The 21276-nt window shown below is 31.1% G+C and overlaps 2 protein-coding genes across 3 annotated transcripts in view; one reads left to right on the forward strand and one right to left on the reverse strand.

The window, feature by feature from the left end:
- LOC126747943 (G-protein coupled receptor dmsr-1-like) overlaps positions 1-21276 on the forward strand; it is a 518114-nt gene that overhangs the window by 252492 nt on the left and 244346 nt on the right. The window lies entirely within an intron of this gene.
- LOC126747971 (uncharacterized) lies at positions 16293-17020 on the reverse strand. Its single transcript, XM_050456954.1, has 4 exons — positions 16854-17020; positions 16635-16798; positions 16455-16565; positions 16293-16394 (listed from the first exon to the last, which is right to left on the reverse strand). Exons 1-4 carry the CDS (start codon positions 16921-16923, stop codon positions 16341-16343), a joined length of 399 nt encoding a protein of 132 aa, XP_050312911.1. The 5' UTR covers positions 16924-17020; the 3' UTR covers positions 16293-16340.

The following is a 21276-nucleotide window of genomic DNA, read 5'->3' on the forward strand; positions in this document are numbered from 1 at the left end:
GCATCACTCTCCTGGTTTAATTATTCATGCTTTCTGTTGACGGTCCATCACTCTTCTGATTGGTCTTAATTAATGTTTTCTCTGATTGGCTGACATTGACAGCTCAGATGAGAGGTGGGGTCGTTATTGATTTAGTCGGTACTGCATCCATTTTTCGAGGACTTGTTCCCGTGTCGCAGGTAGAAGCGCACGTAAAAGGCCAGTTTTTTATTTCCGAAGTCTGTGACGCAGGAAGTGGCCAATATGGTTTGTAATTTATAGTCCTTAATCTTGTTCCTTTAGGAAACCGTTTATTTCATAATTTTGGTGCAGGATGCCCAAGATTTTAATGGATAGATAATGAAACTTAGCAAGGTGAGTGTGTCACATTTCTAACGCCATTCATTTTTTTTATCGACAGTGAATACAATGGCAACCGTTGGTTTAGGGTTTTACTTTTCCGTTTTATTCGTCTTCAATGGTTGATGGCTGCAGGATTTTGATTTCCCCGAGAAATTGCTGTAAGCTGTGGAGCTGGAGTCAGAGCTAGAACTAGTGTTAGAGATCCCCAGTCCAGATAGCTGAGCTACAAATGGCATACATTTACAGTCTCGATTTTGAAAGCCAGCCGTTCATTTCTTGGAGGAATATACAGGCCAGCCTATTCCATTTATTTAAATATTACTAATTTAAATTTTGATTAATATATTTTTAATTTCAATTTATTGCTACAAATATTTAATCAATATCATAATTTAATAGGTCAATTTCTTATCTATAATTTTAGTTATTTTTTGTTCAGTATTTTTTAGTACTTTTTTGGTAGTTAAATAGATATAACTCGGTTAAGGCTGATATGCCTAAGGTAAAAAGGTTCATGAACTTTCCCCTGCATAATACAAATATATACTAAAAACTTTAATAATTGCAATTTATTTTTCAAGTGCTGAAATCTACCTAATAGCGAAATCATAGTTTAAATGTTACTTTTGACAAACTTATTTTAAACATATCAACATTATTCATATTTTAATTCATAATAAATTATTAACATTTAACAGATTAGAAAATGAGGTATATACATATCTTTGATGTAAATATAATTTGGTTGTATTGTTAAGATATTTTTTTTTGCTTCTTTAAATCTACTTTATCCAGGGTCATTTAATTGTTAATTGAAACCTATAAACCAAGTCTTTTTCTTAGTTTTCTTTCATTTATAAAAAAAAACTAAGTGGCGCCCACTTATTTAATAGTTATAATCAAGTTTAGATTCTTTCATAGCCAGTCATAAGTGAACCTTCGAACAATCCCAAGCCTCCAATAATTCTGAGCTACCGTCTGCAAACTCTTGGCAAAATAGTAACACTGTAAAGTTAACGCCACAATGGCACTCTTCAAGGGGTGCAAATGACTGAAATTTCTCATTCAGAGTAGAAAACAAAGGCCTCAGTTTCGAAAACTTATCGGTATTTTCAAGATTGTTATTATCATTCAGGTGCAAATTCTGCATTATAAAACTAAAGCGATCTCGAGAAATCGCCGAATAGACTAACTTATTTCCTGCGTCACTGTTATTTTCCCAATACATTGACCGTCGAGGAAATGAGTTGTATCCAGAGAGCAGTAAAACACCAACGAAACATTTTATTTCACTGGAATGTGTATCACCTTGGCGATTATGCTGAATAGCATACAAATTGGAATATTTTACAACCAAGTCAATAATTTGGTCATCTATTAAGTGAAAAAATAGTTCTAAAGGAGATAAAGAATTTTTTGGACTACTTGCGTTTACCCATTCTGGAAAATATTGGTTGATGTCACCTTTGGTGAGTAATTTGGTTTTGAGGTCGATGATAATTTTGATCGTTTTTTCGTAAGAAGGGTAGACGAAGGTAGGTCATCATCGCTATCAAAATCACTCTCAACTGTAGTTTGGTTAGATCCCTTGTTTTCAATTATTACCTCAACTTCAGTCATCAGCTGACTTGCAGGGAGGTTGTTTATATCCACTTCATTTTCGTCGCCGGAATCTTCATCAGTGTTATATTCATTTGCGTTAACTGGCGGTAGAACGGCAATAGCATCAGGAATCAACTCATCGTCATCAAGGTTTTCAATTTCTGCCATGAGTTCATGAAGTTTCAAGGGCCGCTTTCAATAACTGCAAATATAATATATATAAAAATCGAATAATACCGGATTTTCCTACTGTCCGTTAAAACGGACATCGGTATTTGAGGTTATATTTTTGCCGGTGAGATGAAAATTTTTAACTTATTTGTTTACAAGTATAAAGATTGATGTTTTCCAAAATTACTTATTCACAAGATGGAAAAATAATATGAATAGTTTATCAGTATATTTATCTATAATTATCCATTGTTTACAAGAAACTAAGCACCTGTTATTCCAAACACTTTCTTGCATACAGAACTCTCCCTTTAAGAGGTTAGAAAAGAAAATTTCGCTAAAACACGCATTTCTAACAACGAATAACCCAACGCCATCTAACGCGGAGTGACAGAGTTTCAAATCTGCAGCGAACTATTAGGTGATTGTTATAACGGGCGGTAGGGGTATCTGGGTTAAAATAAATCCCAGCAAAAGCGTGCCTATATTATTTTGTCCTGCAAAGTATCGCACGATTCTCAAGAATAGACTGAGAATTAAATTAGGTGATGATTATATATCTTTCAAGGATTCTGCGAGGAACCTAGGGCGCCTCTTAGATAACCGACTTAAATTTAAGGAACATGTGAGTCTCTTAAAAAAAAATCATTTTCAAAACTAACATTAATTTATGCACACCGTCATTCACTGACTTCTAAGACTAAAGCCTTTTATGTGATTGTCTAATACTATCAAATTTTAATTTTGCGGATTTGGTCTATGGTCTTTTTTTGGATGTCGTTAATATAAACTGTATTGAAAAAATGCAAAAATATTGCTTACGTCTTATATATATATGGATTACGACGAAGACAACCTGTCTCTTATAAGCTAAAAGAATTGGGGTGGTGAATGTGGGTGATTCAGTATATAAATATAAATAATAAAATTTAAAAGTCCGCGCTATTCGTATAATATGATTAGATTAGACGGATGTTCATAATCTAAATATTCGACGACAATACATTTTAATAGTGCCAAATCATAAAAAACAACTTTTTAAGAAGTCCTATTCATATTTGATCGCATCAACCATAAAATAATTTAAAATACATGATTTTACTGGATCTGCATGGTGCTTTAAAAACTATATGAAACAAAACCTTCTCTCTGGTACCTAAGAAGTAGTATATTTATGATTATTATTTTTTTAATATTTTTTTTAGTCCCTACTAAATGTATTAAATTATATTAATAGTATCTAGTGTTTAAAATTAGTAAATAAGTATTATTAAATAGTCTATAGCCTTTTCTTGTCCCAATATTTGATCAGCAGTGCCAATATATATACCGTTATTTATAGAATCTTGTCAATTCAAGGCTTCATGTGCTGTGTCAGTTCTACTCCAGCACTCTCTGTGGATAGGCCTCTGCGAAAGCCGTATTGATTAGAGCAAAAAACCCTATTCACATTAAGGAAATCAGTCGTTCTATCATGAATCATTTTAAAAAAAAATGCTTGAAAACACATTGAGAAGAGAAATGGGTCTATAATTTTCTATGTTGCTTTGTTCACCCTTTTTAAAGATTGGAACGACTACTGATCTTTTTAACTGATTAAGAAACCAGCCCTTTTCTACCGTGATATTGATAATTATAGACAGTATTGTTGAAAGTTCATCAACACATGCCCTAACAAAAGACACTGGAACGATAGCAGGTCCAGTAAACTTTTTGTTGGGTAGAGATTTTATAATATTTGCGATTTCTAGAAGAGTAGTAGTCATAAAAAACATCGAGTTAGGGACATACTTCCAATAAGTACATGTGGCAGATTGATAAGCATCAAAATAAATCTGTAGTTTATCATTTGTATCATTGTACATCTACAGAAAGGTATTTACCAAATTCATCTGCAATCTCCTTATTGTTTGTTAATCTTTTAAAAAAACTTCAAAGCTATGGTTTTTCATCTGGTTTTAACTCCTTATTTAAAAGTTATTTGTTAGGCAGAAAACAATATGTTTTTCACAGGGGCTTTCGTTCACATCAATATATTGCATCTTCGGGGGTGCCACACGGCTCTAACTTAAGACTGTTATTCTTTCTGGTATTTATAAATGATTTAATCACTATCCTTATCAATAAGAAACTTCTATTTGCCGATGGCCTCAAGATATTTTCTAGCAAGCTCCCAGCTTGCTTTTGTTTTATTTTTAGCATCATTTGTTAATTTATTATTCACCTTTTTTTTTCTTCTTCTATTGTGTCGAATTTTTCGTTTAAATTTATTGTATTTTGCATTAACGTTACTCGTTTTTTTCTTAACCAATTAAGGTTTACTAGTTCTTCTTTTTGTTTTAGTAGTCCATTGAAATTTATTTTGTACATTCATTTTCGTTTTTTCCCTTGTTTTAGTGGAAAAAATACATTAAAATAGTAGTAGTAGTAGAATTCGGACTAAAGGATTCCATGTTAAAAATTTTTAACTGGCCATAGTGATCTGAAAATCCTGGTTCAAAATTAATGGAACGAACAAATTTATTACTAGTAACCAAATAATCAATTATTGATGAAACAGATTTGTTATTGATTATACATTCACAAGTTGGCTGATTTATTAAAGAATTTAATTTTAAAAGAGATCAAACAACATTTTCTTAGACGGTGTTTCTTCTAAAGCATTAATATTCAAATCTTCGCATAAAATTATGTTTTTTGAAAATTGTAATGCTTTACTCAATACCTCTGATAAAATACCGGTAAAAAATAGTAACACGTACAAATATGTATTTATTGAGTAAATTTATTTACATATTATTAATTTATTGACTAAATTGTGATTGTTAGCCCATTTATGTATTTATTTGTTCTAGGTCTTATAAGGTAAAAAGTTTGAGGACTGCGAGGAGTTTGTATATTTAGAAGTTGCAAGATCTCTGACAAGGAAATTAAGCCATTAATTAATTTATATAAGAATGCTCATCGCAGAAAATAGAAAAAAGCTGAGATGTCTTAACCCTTATAACATCAATGATTATCTTTTGAATAATTTTAATATTCATTGTAGCATTTTTTTGTGTATAGAAGTTTTACTTAAGACCAACATCGCCTGCGTCTATACGAAAAGCTTGAAAGTTTTTGAAAATACCCTGATTGTTTCCAGTTATTTTTGTTAGGCCCTTTAAAAGTTCTAATTTTTCGTCATCTATTAACCCTTAATGGCAAATTTGTTTTTATTATAGGTCTAAGACGTTTTCGTTTGCATTCAATAATGGCTGCATTTGTTTGCTAAGCTAAATTACAACACTACTTTTTTCAAAATTTAATGATAATTATTTGTACTGTCATGATTTTTTTTTGTATTTCAATAAGGGATCTTTAACCAAAGTTCTTAGTGCCTGAAGTCTGAGTCCACTTTTGAATTATCCGTTCCGCTATAAATAGATAGTATGGTATACCTGATTGCATATGCCTTCTTTAGGTAGAGCAAATAAAACACATATTTTACAATCGTAATTCGTACTTTTATTTTTCTACTCACTTAAATTTCTTCCTACCAACTACCGCAAGTCCAATATCATACAATGGCAAACTATTAAAGTTATTATTAGGCAGATCACAACCTAAGAGGTTCGTACGATACAGCAGGTATTATATTACACACTATGTGCTCTTTTACGATTTATAGGGTAATTTAATAAACACTATTGATTATAATTAATTCGTGTGCATTTGAAAATAGAGGCAGCAGATTAAGCTGTTATTTCATGTTGCACGTTTTTGTCAGTATTAATATTTCTTTTCTTATTTTAGGCGAATGGAGGAGGCTGCAGCTCCCTTAGCCTCCTTTATTCCTTCATGCGCCCTTGATTTGTAAATACAAGTGTTTTATATCTCTAAAACACTTGTATTTACAAAGCATTATGAACATTATCAATTTTTTTTTAAGTGAAAATAATTTTGATACTATTAAATATTTTAAAAAGTTATGTAACGATTTTATTAATTTCAGTTCAACTTGAATTTATTGGTGATTGAAATTGATGAGTTTTTTATCAAATATGTTCCTACAAATTTCCTTGTAATTACAACCGTTTTGATTGAGTAGTTTTTCAATGGATTGCAAAAATAATATTCGTACCGTTAAAGATTTCACAAAAATCGAAATATTTCTAAAACTTATACAACGATTTTATTAATTCTAGTTCGCCTGGCAATCTGATGAGTTTCTTTACCAAATACATTCTTGCAAGTTTTCTTGTAAACACAACTATTTTGGAGTAATGATTTACTAAAACATATAGAGGAAATATTGAAATTTTTGGATAAGTGTCTTTATATTCAACATTAGAATTATTCAATTAACTTTTCTCAAATTTTTTTAACATTGCTAAAACGTACAAAAAAAATTGATTAAGGATATTAATGGCCATAAAGTTTTATTACAAGTGTATCAGTTGTACGCTATGTTTGCTTAAAAAATAAAACACACTACTTGTATTCAGCGTATATAATAAATTAAAAATTGCTGCCTAGCGCTTTCAAACGTAGGGCATCATTACGGCTTAAGACACTATAAAAAGAAACATTAAATTAGCACAGGAAGGAGCACTTTAGAATTGGACAAACATAGTTAAAATACAAATCGTAATAAGTTATAAAAATAAATATAAAAAGGTCAGTCACAAAAACGGACGAAAAAACATAGGAAACGACATGATACAAATATACGAATCAATACAATCCTAAGGTCAACTTACTTTTCAAAGCAACGACACTATTCTAGAAAAACGGTACACCACATATTGCCTATGGTTTCTTAAGTACCAAACGAAGTAAACCTCTACCTGATGTATTAAAGCAAAAGGCAAAAAAAAGGAAAAAATGTGTATGTAAATTCCATGTTTAATATAAACTAACAGGCCGCTGTCCGGTGTGGAAATTAATTTTATTAACAAATATGGTTCTGGTAAAATGATGTCTCCCTCCACTTATTTATTAAACATTTAGTTAGCTTAAAATTCCCTACATGTTTCGGACACAGAACAAAAGACGAACAGACACAGAAAAAACTTAAAAAATGTATATAAGGTACACTTACAAAGGTTTAAAATTGATAACAGGCACACGCCCCAGGGTTTAATTACATATCAATAACCCAGTGCTGGGCACGAGTAAAAAAAATGAATTCGTATAATCTACGAGTACTAGAACTCAAAAAAACGTATTTTACTCGTAATTTTACACACGCAGTCTACGGATATGGGAAGTACTCGTAAAAGTACGAGTAAAGAGTACGAATACTTTAAAAAAACTGGAAAATGTAAAAAAAAAAATGGCAAACGAAAATAGTCTCTCAACGGGTGCGGAAGAGGTAAGTGGAGTAATAAATTTTAAAAACATTTTTTTTATTGTCGGGTAATCTTCAAGCATATTTAAATTTGTTTGCAAATCACTAATATACCTTAAATACTGTAATTCGGCTTGGTTTTTAATTAAGTTTGCTTTTTCCGAAAAACTGGATTCATTCTGAGGATAACTTGTCCCCGGACCGTTCTCATCAGCATCAGGTGCTTCAGAATCATCAAAATCAAAAAATTTATGTGCAGACTCACACGCAATCCTTTTAGAATTTTCATCTATATTTTTTTTAATATTAATAAAATTATTTGCTTGGTTTACCACCATTGTTTCTATTGATGTTAAACTTGGAGATAAAGGGTATGTTTTACTAATAACATTATACCAGCGTAACTTAAATTGAGGGTGTACAACCGAAGCTATTATAGCGCTATGTACTTGTTCATCTATTGTAAAAAAAAGTTTAAACCTACTTTGCAATTCATCGAGGCATGCTTTAACTAACTACGATGCGAATTTAAAATTGTTTTTTGATAGCTTGTCTAGTGTATTTTTTAGTGAAGCTAAACATGGGAGCAAAAGACCATAAAACGTATTACTTTCGCTTTGCAACACATCTAAAGCAGCTGCTAATGGTTCCATCACTTGAGTCGTCAGTAGTGCAAATTAAATTAATAGTGTGACTTGCACAGCGTAAATGATGGGATAGTCTATGTTGTTGATCAATAACTTCACCGTCATCTCCAATGATTTCAAATGTTATTTCCTCAGCGTCTTGATCATCAAAATTCTCTTCATCGGACCCACTCCCACTACCTTCATTAATTTCGGTAATATCAAAAAAACTATCTTGCATATCAGTATTAAGCATACCAGGTAGTGTAACTCCAAATTCTTTAAAAGATTTCACAAAATTTGACCCGGTATCGGTGACAGTTGCAACGATTTTATTTGTGTCTAATCCGTATCTCATATGTATATCTTCTAAAATACTAGCGATTCGATCGTATGAATGAGTACCTTTAAATCTCTGACAGACCAGGGTCACTGATTGACGGCTAAAGTCTTCATTTATCCAATGGCAGGTAACCCCAATAAAACTTCTTTTTTTTCCTGACCATATATCAGCCGTTGTACAAACATATTGAATATTCAATAATTCGGATTTTAATTTTGCTTGCCTTTCTTTGAATAGTTCTGAGATACGTCGAGTCAAAGTGTTTCTGCTAACCAATTCAAGATTAAATCCATCAAATAACTGTCTAAAACTTGGATTTTCTACTATTGATAATGGACTCATGGTGTTAATTACAAATCTAATCAGTCTATTTTCGAAGTCTGTTTTATTTATTGTTTTTGGCCCTTATTGTCTTGCAAAAATATTTTGCAAGACAAGTAGTTTGCTGGTCAGCCGCAGAACTAGTTATTGCATTTTTTAATTTATTTTCCTTTTTAGCAGTTTCTTTTTTTTCGTTTTTATATTTAATATACTCTGTATAGCCGTTCTGATGAGTTGTTCTTAAGTGTTTGACGAAGTTGGTTGTGGTTATTACGGAACCCTTTATTTCTTTAATTTTTGGCTGGCAACTTTTACAAATCGTCAGAGTATGGTTAAAATCTATAATTTGTTTAACCTAGAGAATAATTTTTATTTAAAATCATAAAGCTCAAAAATTAAAGTAGTTCTTACCTCAAAAAATTTCCGTATCATAGCATTTTTTGCAATTCTTTTTCGGATGTTTTGCAGATTCTCATCATCGTCACCATCGGAGATATTGGGAGTCTCAGTAATATTCTTAGCCTCAGCCATATTTTCACAATTATTACGCTAGCGTTTTTTTGTCGATGTACTAGGTATTACGCGTATTACAATTACAACACTCTCACTGTCAGAGTTACTGTGGTTAACCTAATCTAATATAATACCTAAAAAGGTAAGTACCTTTTATTTAAATTTTTTTCAAAACATAAAAACAACCAACCTTCTTCGTTACAAGTGCAGTGATAAATAGGTATGATACGAATTTTATGATAATAGCTAGCCACAACACAATATCCTATGCCACCAGGTACAAAGCCAATATTATGTACATGTCGGTAGAATTATATTATTTGCTTTGTTTTGTTAATTTAACGCATCTAGTTATAAAAAGTTTAAGAATTTTGAATGAGTAATGCATAAATCCCTTTTTATGCAAACGTAGTCACAAGCCCGGTGTATTTTTGACCTGAGAGAGGAACACGACGAGTTTAGTTTAGTTGGTACGGTCGAGGCGTTCGGAGAATGGGCTTGTGAATTCGTTCTGCTCATTACGGATTTGTTTATTAAATTTAATTTGTTCTTTCTTGTGAATTTATTTAATAGAAATAAAACATAATATATATACATACATATAAAGTGAAAGTGAGTTTATTCCGACATACACATAAGTATACATAATATTCCAAAAAAAAAACGAAAAAATTGAACCAATAAAAACAGAATCATAGAAAGCGCAATTAAAGACTGAATCCATCTCCAGACTCCAGAATTGCCACCGTCCCCTCTAATCAAATAAATAAGTGGCCACGGCCGCTAAAGACTCAAAGCGCACCGCCACTATGGCGGAAAATTTATTTGACGGGCGCCGCGCGATATTCGGCGGTAAACATAAACGAAATATTCGTATAAAATACTTGTATTCTACGAGTAGAATTTTACGAATACATTTAAATTTACTTAAAAGTACGAGTACGAGTATTTTTAAATAAAAATATTTGTAAGTAAAAGTAACGAGTAGTATTTTTTATCCGTAACCCAAATACGAGTAAAAGTATTCGAGTACTTGGGCAGCACTGCAATAACCCTCAATTTATTACTATTATTTTTAATTTTAATTTTTTATTTTTATTTGTTTACATTATGCTGTTGACCAGCACTGTAGGTGACATCTATGGGAGAAGTTCTAAAAGTGCCATGGTACCTGATGGTGTGTTACTAGAATTTTTTTTTTTTTTTTGGTAAAAGCAAGAGGAAAGCAGAAGGCTCATAGAGAACATTTTAGATGGCGCAGTTAACATAATGATTCGTACGCTGTGGAGAAGGAAAGCAACGGATAAGTACTATATAAAAGAAATTGTAAAGGGTAAGAACGATGTATTAAGAGACTATGGAGAGTTAAGACACAGTGAGTACAAGAATGATGTACTTGATCATTAACACAGTAATGGTGGTTGTTTTGTGTAGCTTTATTTATTTCGAGTATTTTCAATAGATCAAGTTTGTTGCTTTTCCGGCAGAAATGTAAAAGCTTTAAGTCAGTAGCTGGATTAAAACTGTAGTTGCTAGTATAAACATGTCTTGCAAAGTTGGATTTGATGCTTGTAGGGCAAATATTTCGGTTCTTGCTCTTCTCAATCTCCCTACAATGTTCATTGTTACGTATAGAAGACTTCTACCGGTCTGTCCAATGTAAAATGCATTGCAATTCTCACTCGAGCACCCTATCCGATAGACTCCTGATTTTTGTTCTGGCGGGATTTTGTCCTTACAGTTGATAACAAAGGATCTTAATGTATGTTTAGTTTGAAAGCTAGTATTAATGTTATGTGAATTAAATATATTTTTGATTTGGTATGAAACCGTACCCCAAAAGGGGATTGGATAATATTTTTGATCATCTAGTTGTTTGATTATCAGATTTTTATTTAGATGTTTATTATTTTACCAAAAAAAAAATTGTAGTAACACACCATCAGGTACCATGGCACTTTTAGAACTTCTCCCAAAGATGTCATCTACAGTGCTTGTCAACAACATAATGTAAACTAATAAAAAATTAAAATTGAAAACAATAGTAATAAATAGCGGGTCATTGACATGTCATCAAACCCTGGGGTGTGTGCCTGTTACCAATTTTAAACCTTTGTAAGTGTACCTTATATAAATTTTTTAAGTTTTTTCTGTGTCTGTTTGTTTTTTGTTCGGAACTATTTCCTTTTAGTACCCCCTGATGATGGACACCACTGTGTCCGAAACATGTAGGAAATTTTAAACTAACTAAATGTTTAATAAATAAGTGGAGGGAGACTGAAGGATTTTCATTTTACCTTAACCTACGACTCAACTGCACGTATGGACTATTTCTTCACAAATATTGTTCTGCCTATTCCATGATTTTCAAACCCAAAATTATCGGAAAACGGAAAATCAAATTTAAATGGGTGACAAAATAAAATGACATAAAAGTAAAATAGTGTAGAGCCCAAGATAAGAATGTAAGGGGAGGGAAGAGAAGGAAAGTCAGTAATAAAGTTAAAGGAAATGTTTGTATATAGGATTATTACTATTACGATTGTACGCAATCAAGTTTAAGCCATCTAGGTTAATTTATATTTCTGTTTCAATTTTGAATTCTTTTAGATAATCCAGCTCTTTAAATTTCTTATGGTTAAATGAGTGTATAATTCTGCTGTTTTTGGAGAAATTGTGATTAGATGTTTTTAAATGTAGACCAGAAGCTGATTTATTGGGTTCAAAAATGTGTTCTTTAATTCTTGTCTCGAGTTTTCCAAAGTTTTACCGATGTAAGTGGCAGCACAGTCTTGATGATTTAGCTTATATACTCCACTTTTATCAGTATGAGGAATTTTTTGTTTATTATTGATTAAAGTTGATTTGAACGAAATTTTTATGTTGGGGATGTAGCTAATATTTTGGAAAGCCAATGTGAAAGAGGGCCAAAATACGACAGTGACAGATAAGTGTTTAGAGGTTTTTTTGGTTGTGAATTTTCAATTTGTGGATAAGCACTAAGTAAAGTGTTTTTATTTTTGTGATTATTTATAAATTTTTCAACGTTGTAACCATTCTTAATCGCTATTTGTTTAATGATATTAATTTAATTTTCGAAATCTGTGGGGCTTAAGGGTGTTTTTAGCGCTCTGTTCATATAACAATTAAGGGCTGCCATTTTATGACTTGCAGGGTAATTAGAGTTAGCGGGAATTATGTGATCTGTTTGTGTAGGTTTGAAAACAAGAATGAATTATTCAATCGACGAAAAAATAGCCATAATAGGGTGGCATTATGCGGGAAACAGTTTTAGAGCAGTATCTGAAATGTTTTCAGTTTATTTCCCCACCAAGCCCATTCCGTCCATTTCAACTATTAAATGTATTCTCAATAAGTTGGAGTCCAAAGGTACTGTAATAAATAATTGTAAATGTTCAACTCAGGATATCTAAAATAGAGCCGAAGAAAGAGAGAACAGAGATTTTAATATTCTACTGAGTGTGGAGGAAAACAAGATGGTTAGTACGAGTGTTCTTGGGCAAGAGGTAAATAAACATCATACAACGGTATTGCGCACTTTAAAAAAACACAAATATTATTTGTATAAATTCGAAAAACATCAAGAGCTGCAGGAAGGAGATGAAGAGCGAAGAATGGCATTTTGTTTTGAAATGATGGAAAGAGCAAATAATAATAGGAATTTTTTAAGAAATATTTTTACCGATGAATGTACATTTACCCTCAACAATGAACCAAATGTTCAGAATTGCCGGTATTGGAACCAAGAAAATGAACATCGCTTTGTTCATACTCGGACACAATATCCCCAAAAAACAAATGTATTCGTGGGAATTATCGGACACCATATCATTGGACCCTTTTTTATGGACTATAACCTAACAGCTGAAACCTATTTGGACTTATTTCAAAATCAAATTGGACCCGCCTCAGAAGTTTTTCAGGAAGATCTAATGATCTGGTACCAAATGGATGGTTGCCCGGCCCATAATGCCCGTATGGGCATTCATTCAGCATTTGCCCATACTGGGCATTATGGGCCGATTAGAGAGTGTTTAGATTAGAGCCGATTATTTAGATTAGGCCGATTAGAGAGTTAGAGAGTGCTTGGAAAATGCTTTTAACGGCAATATTATTGGTCCACGGTACCGGATACTTTGGCCAGCCAGGTCACCTGATCTTTTACCGAATGACTTCTTTTTGTGGGGTCATTTAAAAAGTGTCGTTTATAAAAGTGTAAAATTTGAGAATCTAAACCAGTTACGAAATGCTATTTCGTTAGAATGTAATAAAATTTTTCAATATCAACTTAGTAACGTTAGAAATTAATTTTATGATCGGTTAGGATATTGTTTAGCTGTTAATGGGGAATTGTTTGAACATTTGATTAATTGATGTTCTGTTCTCTCTTTTTTCGGATCAATTTTCGATCTTCTGAGTTAAACATTTACAATTATTTATTGCAATGTCTTTAAACTCGAATTTACTAGCAATAGGTTTAATGGTTGAAATGGACCAGATAGGCTTGATGAGAAAATAAATTGAAGATATTTCAGATACTGCTATTGATTTAATTTAATTTTAAGTATGATAAAATTATTTTTTTAATAATCGATAATAATAATTGTTCGCTTATTAAAATTTGTTGAAACTTTGCACGAGGGTTTGCCAGATGGGTCTCTTCAAAAAGTTATCTTACATTTTTTTTGTAAAATGTACAGGGAAGCCAATAATTGACCCCCTTAAAATTTATAGCACGTAATTAGCACGCATGTAATTTGTTCTTGTCACGGTTTTGAGACGTCGTTTGATTGCCTTTGGAACTAACTGCATTTTTAGCGATTTTATCTACTTGGTCATTATGGTAGATAATCAAATCTGATTTCATTATATCGTCTTCAAGAATGGTTGATATACAGTCTGATAAAATTAAGTACCTATTAAAGTTTCTATGTCGTAAAATATGCTCTAATGTCCACATTATTGAATTAATTTTAATGGTGAATATACTAGAATTATCATTAAGCTTAAAAGTCTTCAAAATATTTTCGAAGGTAATATAATAAGCACACCCAACACCTTCTGGTGCTTAGATCTATCGACATATATGTTATTTAATTGCGGATATTTACAATTTTGTAGTGTATAGATATGTAACAATGGTATTACACAAAATTTTTTTACAATTATCTTTAAAAAATGGTAATTTATTGTGGGAAAGAATATCGTTTTATAATAATGTTAGACTAGGATGTGAAGTGTCAAGTTTTTTATTTGTTGCATGAACGTATTGTAAGATTTCAACGTCTTCACGGTATGTAGATCGGCGGCATACGAATTAAAAAGAAATGGGCTAAGCACCGTCTTTTGAGATAGTCTATGGCTTATTATTCTTGGTCTAAGCAATTGATTTAACATTTTAAGTAAAATCTTTCTGATATTAAAAATATTTACTATTGAAGTAAAGTATCTAGGAATAAGAAAAGCCGCGGTTTTGTCAACTAGCTTATAGAGACTAGCATTATCATAAGCATTAGATAAATGATGAAATAGCGCAGACAAATAGTGGTTTTTCACAAAACAATTTTGTATGTCTAAAGTTAAGTGCGTAATTCAATCACCAACTCCCTCACGTTACTTAGAACCTAATTGCATCATAAGTAGTTTAATCAGTATATTTTTTTAATTATTTTAATCTGGCCTTTATATAATGTTCTAAAGTTTTAAAGAAGTAAGCCATTATTGATGTTACAATGAAGCAAGACATATTGTTGTGGATTGTTGCTAAACATTATTCACAATAGTCTCCCTCTAAAATGATTTGCTTAAATTTACTACATAATATTTCTTTTGCACTTTTGGGTACATATTTAATCATAATATAAGTAATATTGTCTAAACCAGAAAATTTATCTCCTGTCTTTTGATGTTTTTATTAAATTTACTATATAATATTTCTTTTGCATTTTTGGGTACATATTCAATCATAAAATAAGTAAATACCGTCTAAACCAGAAAATATAATTATCTCCTGTTCAATGTTTAAATTCTGTAGAAACAGGATTACAAATATAGCATTTTGAGAATTAAATTTAGTGCATATATATTCAAATGGTTAGTCGATAAAACCAGGAATGATTTTTTGTAATAATTTTTCGGCATTATAGTCGGAGATACTTGTGTTATTATTAATATTATAGGAAATTGACTTAACTCTTTTTCATATATGAGAGCTTCTTATGTAAATTTAGGCTTGAGGAAAACTTGAACCAGCTTCTGGTTTTTTATTTCTGGTTGTTTATTTAAATATTTTTTTGCATTTGCTATATAATTTTTATAAATTAAAAAAAATTTCCAACAACATTTTTATTAAAAATAGAAGTTTAAGAAATTGGATTTTATATCCTTATATACAAAAGTTAGTTTATCAACCGCCAACATCAGATACCGATAGTTTTATCTTAAAAATGTTTTACACTCAATGGTTGCAAGTGTATTTAAATTTTTTTACTTATTTAATTTTTTTGAAAAAATCGTCTTTGTTTATTTGTTAGAACGTTACTTGGGCGTATAAAAATCTAATGGTATGTTTGATTTTAGAAAGTTAATAAGTAAAAATTAATTCTTATACAGATTGATCCAGAAATCCAATTAAATAAACCCTTATATATAATTTTTATAGAAAACTATACTGATTTAAAAAATACATATACCAGAATTTTTTAAATATATTTATAAAAATGTATGCTTGTTTATTTGTTAGAACGTTACTTGGGCGTATAAAAATCTAATGGTATGTTTGATTTTAGAAAGTTAATAAGTAAAAATTAATTCTTATACAGATTGATCCAGAAATCCAATTAAATTAACCCTTATATATAATTTTTATAGAAAACTATACTGATTTAAAAAATACATATACCAGAATTTTTTAAATATATTTATAAAAATGTATGCTGCCATAGAGTTTCTTTAGGGTTCCATAAATATTATTCAGATTTTTAACCAGATTTGTCCAGAAATCCAATAAAACCCTAATACATAATTTCCTATATACTCTATTTATTAAAAAAAAACAATAAAAATAAACTTAAGCTCTCTTGTAGTTACGCACGGCTTTTCCTCCTTTGGAGTTGGTTGAAGTCTGAAAATACCAAAAAAAAACAATAATTTTAAGTCAAAATTAGCTAAAAATATCACTTACAGATGTTAATCCAGAGTCTGTAATCTTAAAAATTTTCTCCTCAATAATTTCCGGTTTTGTTCCGAAAATGCTGTTCAAGGTTATGGTGTCTCCATTCACAGTAGGAGTAACCTAGTAACACAGTTAATAATTTTGAAAAATTCCCTTTGAATTTTTTAGTATAAGAAAAAAGCAACTTACCTTTACAGTTCTTCCCGCTGACAAAAGAACTTCAGTCTGTTTTCCCAATGGTAAAACGTGATTGTTAGTTCCATAGTTAATGGCGATACTGTCACTAGTGACGGAAGAGATGACAATTGGTTCAGTAGAAGCGGCCATCTTTTCCACAATTTCATCGGCAGCACCTATAGGAGTTTTCAATGAACCTTAAGCTATTTTGACAGTTTTTTTTTGACTTACCGAAAGTCTTCAAGTAGTCTTTATAACCCTCCTCGGAGACAAATTGATAAGTACCCTCTAATTGAACCATGGTGATTTTTGTTTCTGAAATCTGGACGACAAGCGAGTTGTAACTAACCCGATTAAATCGATTGCCCCCTTATATATTATGCACTTAGGATATTAGAATTTTATCTCAAATCCTTAACTAGAATTATAATCCCACATATAAAATCCTAATAATAAATCTTTTTTATATGTTTACCGGAAAATAATGAATTAATATTTAACTTAACGTATTAATAATCTTATCAGATGACTGGGTAAAGTGCAGGTCTCGAACGATATTAGTCACATATGGAAAAAATATCTTAAGAGGAAGTTTCTAGGGGCTTAAATAAAGTGACAGTTTTAGCTTAAGTAATTTTTTTCGAGAATGATAAAACCTAACTAAATTTAATCTATCTACCAGGCTTTGCGGAAATCTAAATATTTTAAAAACTTGTGCAACGATTTGATTAGTTTTAGTAGCACTTGAAATCTGATGTGTTCAAATTTCCTTGTAACTACAACCATTTTATAGTGATTGAGCGGTTTTGCAAAGGATTAAAAAAATTCTTGATTCTGTCAAAGGTTTACAAAATCCAAATATTTTAAAAATTTTCGCAGCGACTTTATTAAGTTTATTTTCGCCTAAAACCTATTGAGTTTCTTTACCAAATACGTTCTCACAAGTATTCCTTATAAGTACGTACAACCATTTTGGCGTCGAGGAAATATTAATTTTTTTTCAATAATATCTTTATATTCCAAATTAAAAATAACATTTGTTAAAGCGTTGCTGAGGCTTACAAAAAATGGTATTTTAGGCTGTCTATGACCAATGCAATTTCATAAATATTGTAACGAAATTCAGAAACGGACTTTTATTGGCAACGTCAAAACTCTAACCTAACTCGCCTTGACAATTAACAATTAAAACTGAATGAAATGTCACTAAGTGCGTCCTTTTTTTGCCGGGATTTTTCCAGTAGAGTTGTGGATAAAAGAATGATTTTATAATAGGAATGGTTGTATATAGGTATCCCAGTTAGTTTGCTTGGAGTTTACCACCATTCTCAAATAGGTTTCCAATGTGCGATTAAATCTTTCAATCATTCCATCAGACTGGTGTAGAGGAGTTGTGCGGATCTTATTAATTCCCAGCAACTGGAATACTTCGACGCCGTCACGACAAAAAGGCGTAAGTGCCAAAAAATCAAAATTGAGATTTTAATTGAAACGAATTCCTCTTTAAACGACTCATCTTTTGGTGTATTGAACGCAAGCGACAAATAATTATATTCGCTCTAATTTGACCCTAAAGATTTGTAAGCGCCACTTTATGCCGATTTTCCATTAGTGATCGTTTAACTCCCACGGTGAAAGGTGCTCTTACGCCCGGTGCAAATTTTATACCATGGTAAGTATAAATAATTAGTATTTATGGGTTATTTTGACTGGATTTAACTTTGTAAGGTAAAGTGTCATATTGAAATGAACATTTGTTTTTAATATAGGTAAAAAAGCCCTTAATTGTGTTTTTGGCGGTTACGCCTTTTGAAACTACAATTTTTAAAAGGCTTAACCGCCATTCTCCCATAAGCAAGTAACACAAAGTTTAGATTAGTCTATCTGCTACAAAAGTTAAACTTCCATTGTAAATTATTGCTTATTTTAATTAATGCAATATTATTTTTAATAATTATATAATGTACGCAAAAAAACATAATGTTGTGCAAAAAATAGGTACATAATTTAACTTTAAAATTAAGTGAGGATGTGTCGCTTACGCCTTAAGAAACCAAAATGTAAAATCATTAAATTTAGTAATAAAAAAATAATAGTACTATTGAGTATAATAATTATTATTAGTTATAATTTAAAGTAATAAAAAATATACTTAATTTAAATAATAAACTGTTATGATTGTTTTAAAAACAAAGTAGCTATAAAAAATAAATAATTTTTATTTAGTTACACTTGTGTCATAAAAGATTTTTTAAAAGAGTTTTATACAGTATAGTTTTTTATGTTATTTAACAAAAAAATAATAATAATAACCCTCCTATGTTATAATAATAAGTTTTTTTTTCAGATGTCTCGAAGTCGAAAAATGGTTAAAATGGCGCAAGGTTAAGTAGTAATTGCACCAAAATCACCAAATAAGGCTTTAGATGATACAAGAACCAATATTATCATATTTAATGAAGCTTTGCAATATGACATTTTCTTTGGGGAACAAAGAGAAGGTCCTGTAAATGTTGTTAACTATTATCTTAGGTGACCAAGATATTTCTTTTACTTCCTTACAATGTATTTCCGATAAGACTTGAAACTGACGAAACTGTGACTAAAACTTGTAGTAGTGTAAGATCATGTTTAGTAGACTATTCGGACTCAAACGATGAAGATGCGTTGTATCCAGAGCAATTTAGTGACAAAATACCGGAAGATGAAAATAATCAAGAAAAAAAAAGGATGCAGCAGGACCATCAACCGAAAACAACAGTTCACGTATTATCTTCTACTAGCATGTCTTTTTCTATTCACAGTAACCAATCTAGTGCCGAATCTAGCAGCGAATCTAGCAAATCTCTAGCAACAATTATTTAATAGGAAGGAAGAAAAAAAAGGCAGAAAGTAAGTGCCTTAGAAACAAAAGACTGCGAAATTCAGGTTTATCTCATTTAAATTATAAAAATGAAACAGTAAAGGCCAAGTCTATTTTACCAAATTCCTGTTTGAATAAAAAATGTGAAAGCAACTGCAATGCTTTTACGGAGGAGGAGAGATTAGAACTTTTCTCGCTTTATTGGAGTATGGAGAGTTCAGTGGAAAAAAAAAGTTTTTTAAATGGATGTGTTAATGTAGTACCAATAAAACGCAAGAGGACTAAAAAGGAATCGTCAAGAAGAGGCCTTACATACCAATATTATTTCATAAAGGAAGGGATGCATGTTCGAGTCTGTCAACAGTTTGTAATTAACACTTTAAACATTACACAAAAAATAATTAGAAACTCCATTCAAGGAAAACTAAAAGAAAATAGGGACCATAGAGGAAAACATACGCCCAAGCACAAAATGAATGAGGATCAAATAAATAAGTTCGACAATTTTATAAAAAGTCTGCCGAGAGTACCCTCATATTATTGCCGTGCCTCAAGTAATAGGTTGTATATTTCAAGCGAAATTAGAAATGTACAAAATCTGTTTAGAATGTACGAATCGGTAGTAAAGAGTCATGGAAATAAACCGATTAAACTCTCAGCGTTTAGAAAATTTTTTTAAAGAAAAATATAATATTGGAATACACAGACCTAAAAAAGATAGGTGTCTGAAATGTGAAAAATACAAAAATATTCCAGATGTTAAAAAAACTGATTCCGTAAAAGATTAAAACACACCAAAGAAAAAGATGAAGCAAAACGGATTTTTCTTGCAGAGCAGGAAAAATCTTCGAAAGACGGGTTTCTTGTCGTGTCGTTTGACCTACAAAAAGTTTTTTCTACACCACATGGCCCAAGTATGATTTTCGGTTTTTCAAGGAAGTATGCCGTTTACAATTTTACAGTTTATGAAAGTAAATCAAAAGACGGAATATGTTACCTATGTGGCGAGAAGGACGGAAAGCGCGGTGTTAATGAGATTTGCACTAATTTATACACCTACTTACTTCAAGTTGATCGAGGTGGTAAGTTTCAACTACTGTCCTTATTTTGCGATAATTGCCCAGGGCAAAACAAAAACAAATCCATGCTAAATATTATGTTGTCATACTTTTTACAAAATTCACTGCATGTAACCGATATTTCAATAACTTATTTAGTAGCGGGGCATACCTATATGCCAGTAGATAGTGTTCACGCCGTTATTGAAAAACATACTGCATCCATGAACATTCAAGCACCCTCAGAATGGCCTACTGTCATTAGGAATACTAGAAAGCGGCCTAAGCCATATGAGGTAGTTCAAATGAATTTTTCTGACTTTTTGGATTGGAATGCAGTAACTTCTTTAAAAAAGATTAAGGCAACATATGGTACCGAAATTAAAATAACAGATATAAAAAAGGCAAAGCTTTCGAAATTAGATTTAACTTGCATTGAGATTTCCACAAGATATGATTTAGAATCACAATTTTATAAAGTTGATTGGAGTTGTCGAAAATTACCTTGCCGCGCGTATACAAATAAATTACCAATTAATAAATCAAGATATCAAGATCTGACAAATTTATGCAAAAAATTGTCTATTAAAAAGCATTATCATTCCGAATACTTTTCGCTTACTTGTAATAACAAAGTACCTGATGTGCTACCTGAAACCGATATGGAAGATAACAGCAAAGATTAATAGCTTATTCAGATTTACATACTTTTTCTATTTCGCTTTTTTTAAGT

This window comes from Anthonomus grandis, chromosome 2 (assembly GCF_022605725.1).
Source record: "Anthonomus grandis grandis chromosome 2, icAntGran1.3, whole genome shotgun sequence".
Taxonomy (NCBI): Eukaryota; Metazoa; Arthropoda; class Insecta; order Coleoptera; family Curculionidae; genus Anthonomus; species Anthonomus grandis.

Excerpts from the sequence above, each read along its gene's own strand:
- LOC126747971 (XM_050456954.1), bottom strand. The coding sequence starts at position 16,923 with ATGGTTCAATTAGAGGGTACTTATCAATTTGTCTCCGAGGAGGGTTAT. Across the intron at positions 16,799-16,853 it reads AGACTACTTGAAGACTTTCG|GTGCTGCCGATGAAATTGTG; the intron begins GTAAGTCAAAAA and ends AAACTCCTATAG. Across the intron at positions 16,566-16,634 it reads CAGCGGGAAGAACTGTAAAG|GTTACTCCTACTGTGAATGG; the intron begins GTAAGTTGCTTT and ends CTGTGTTACTAG.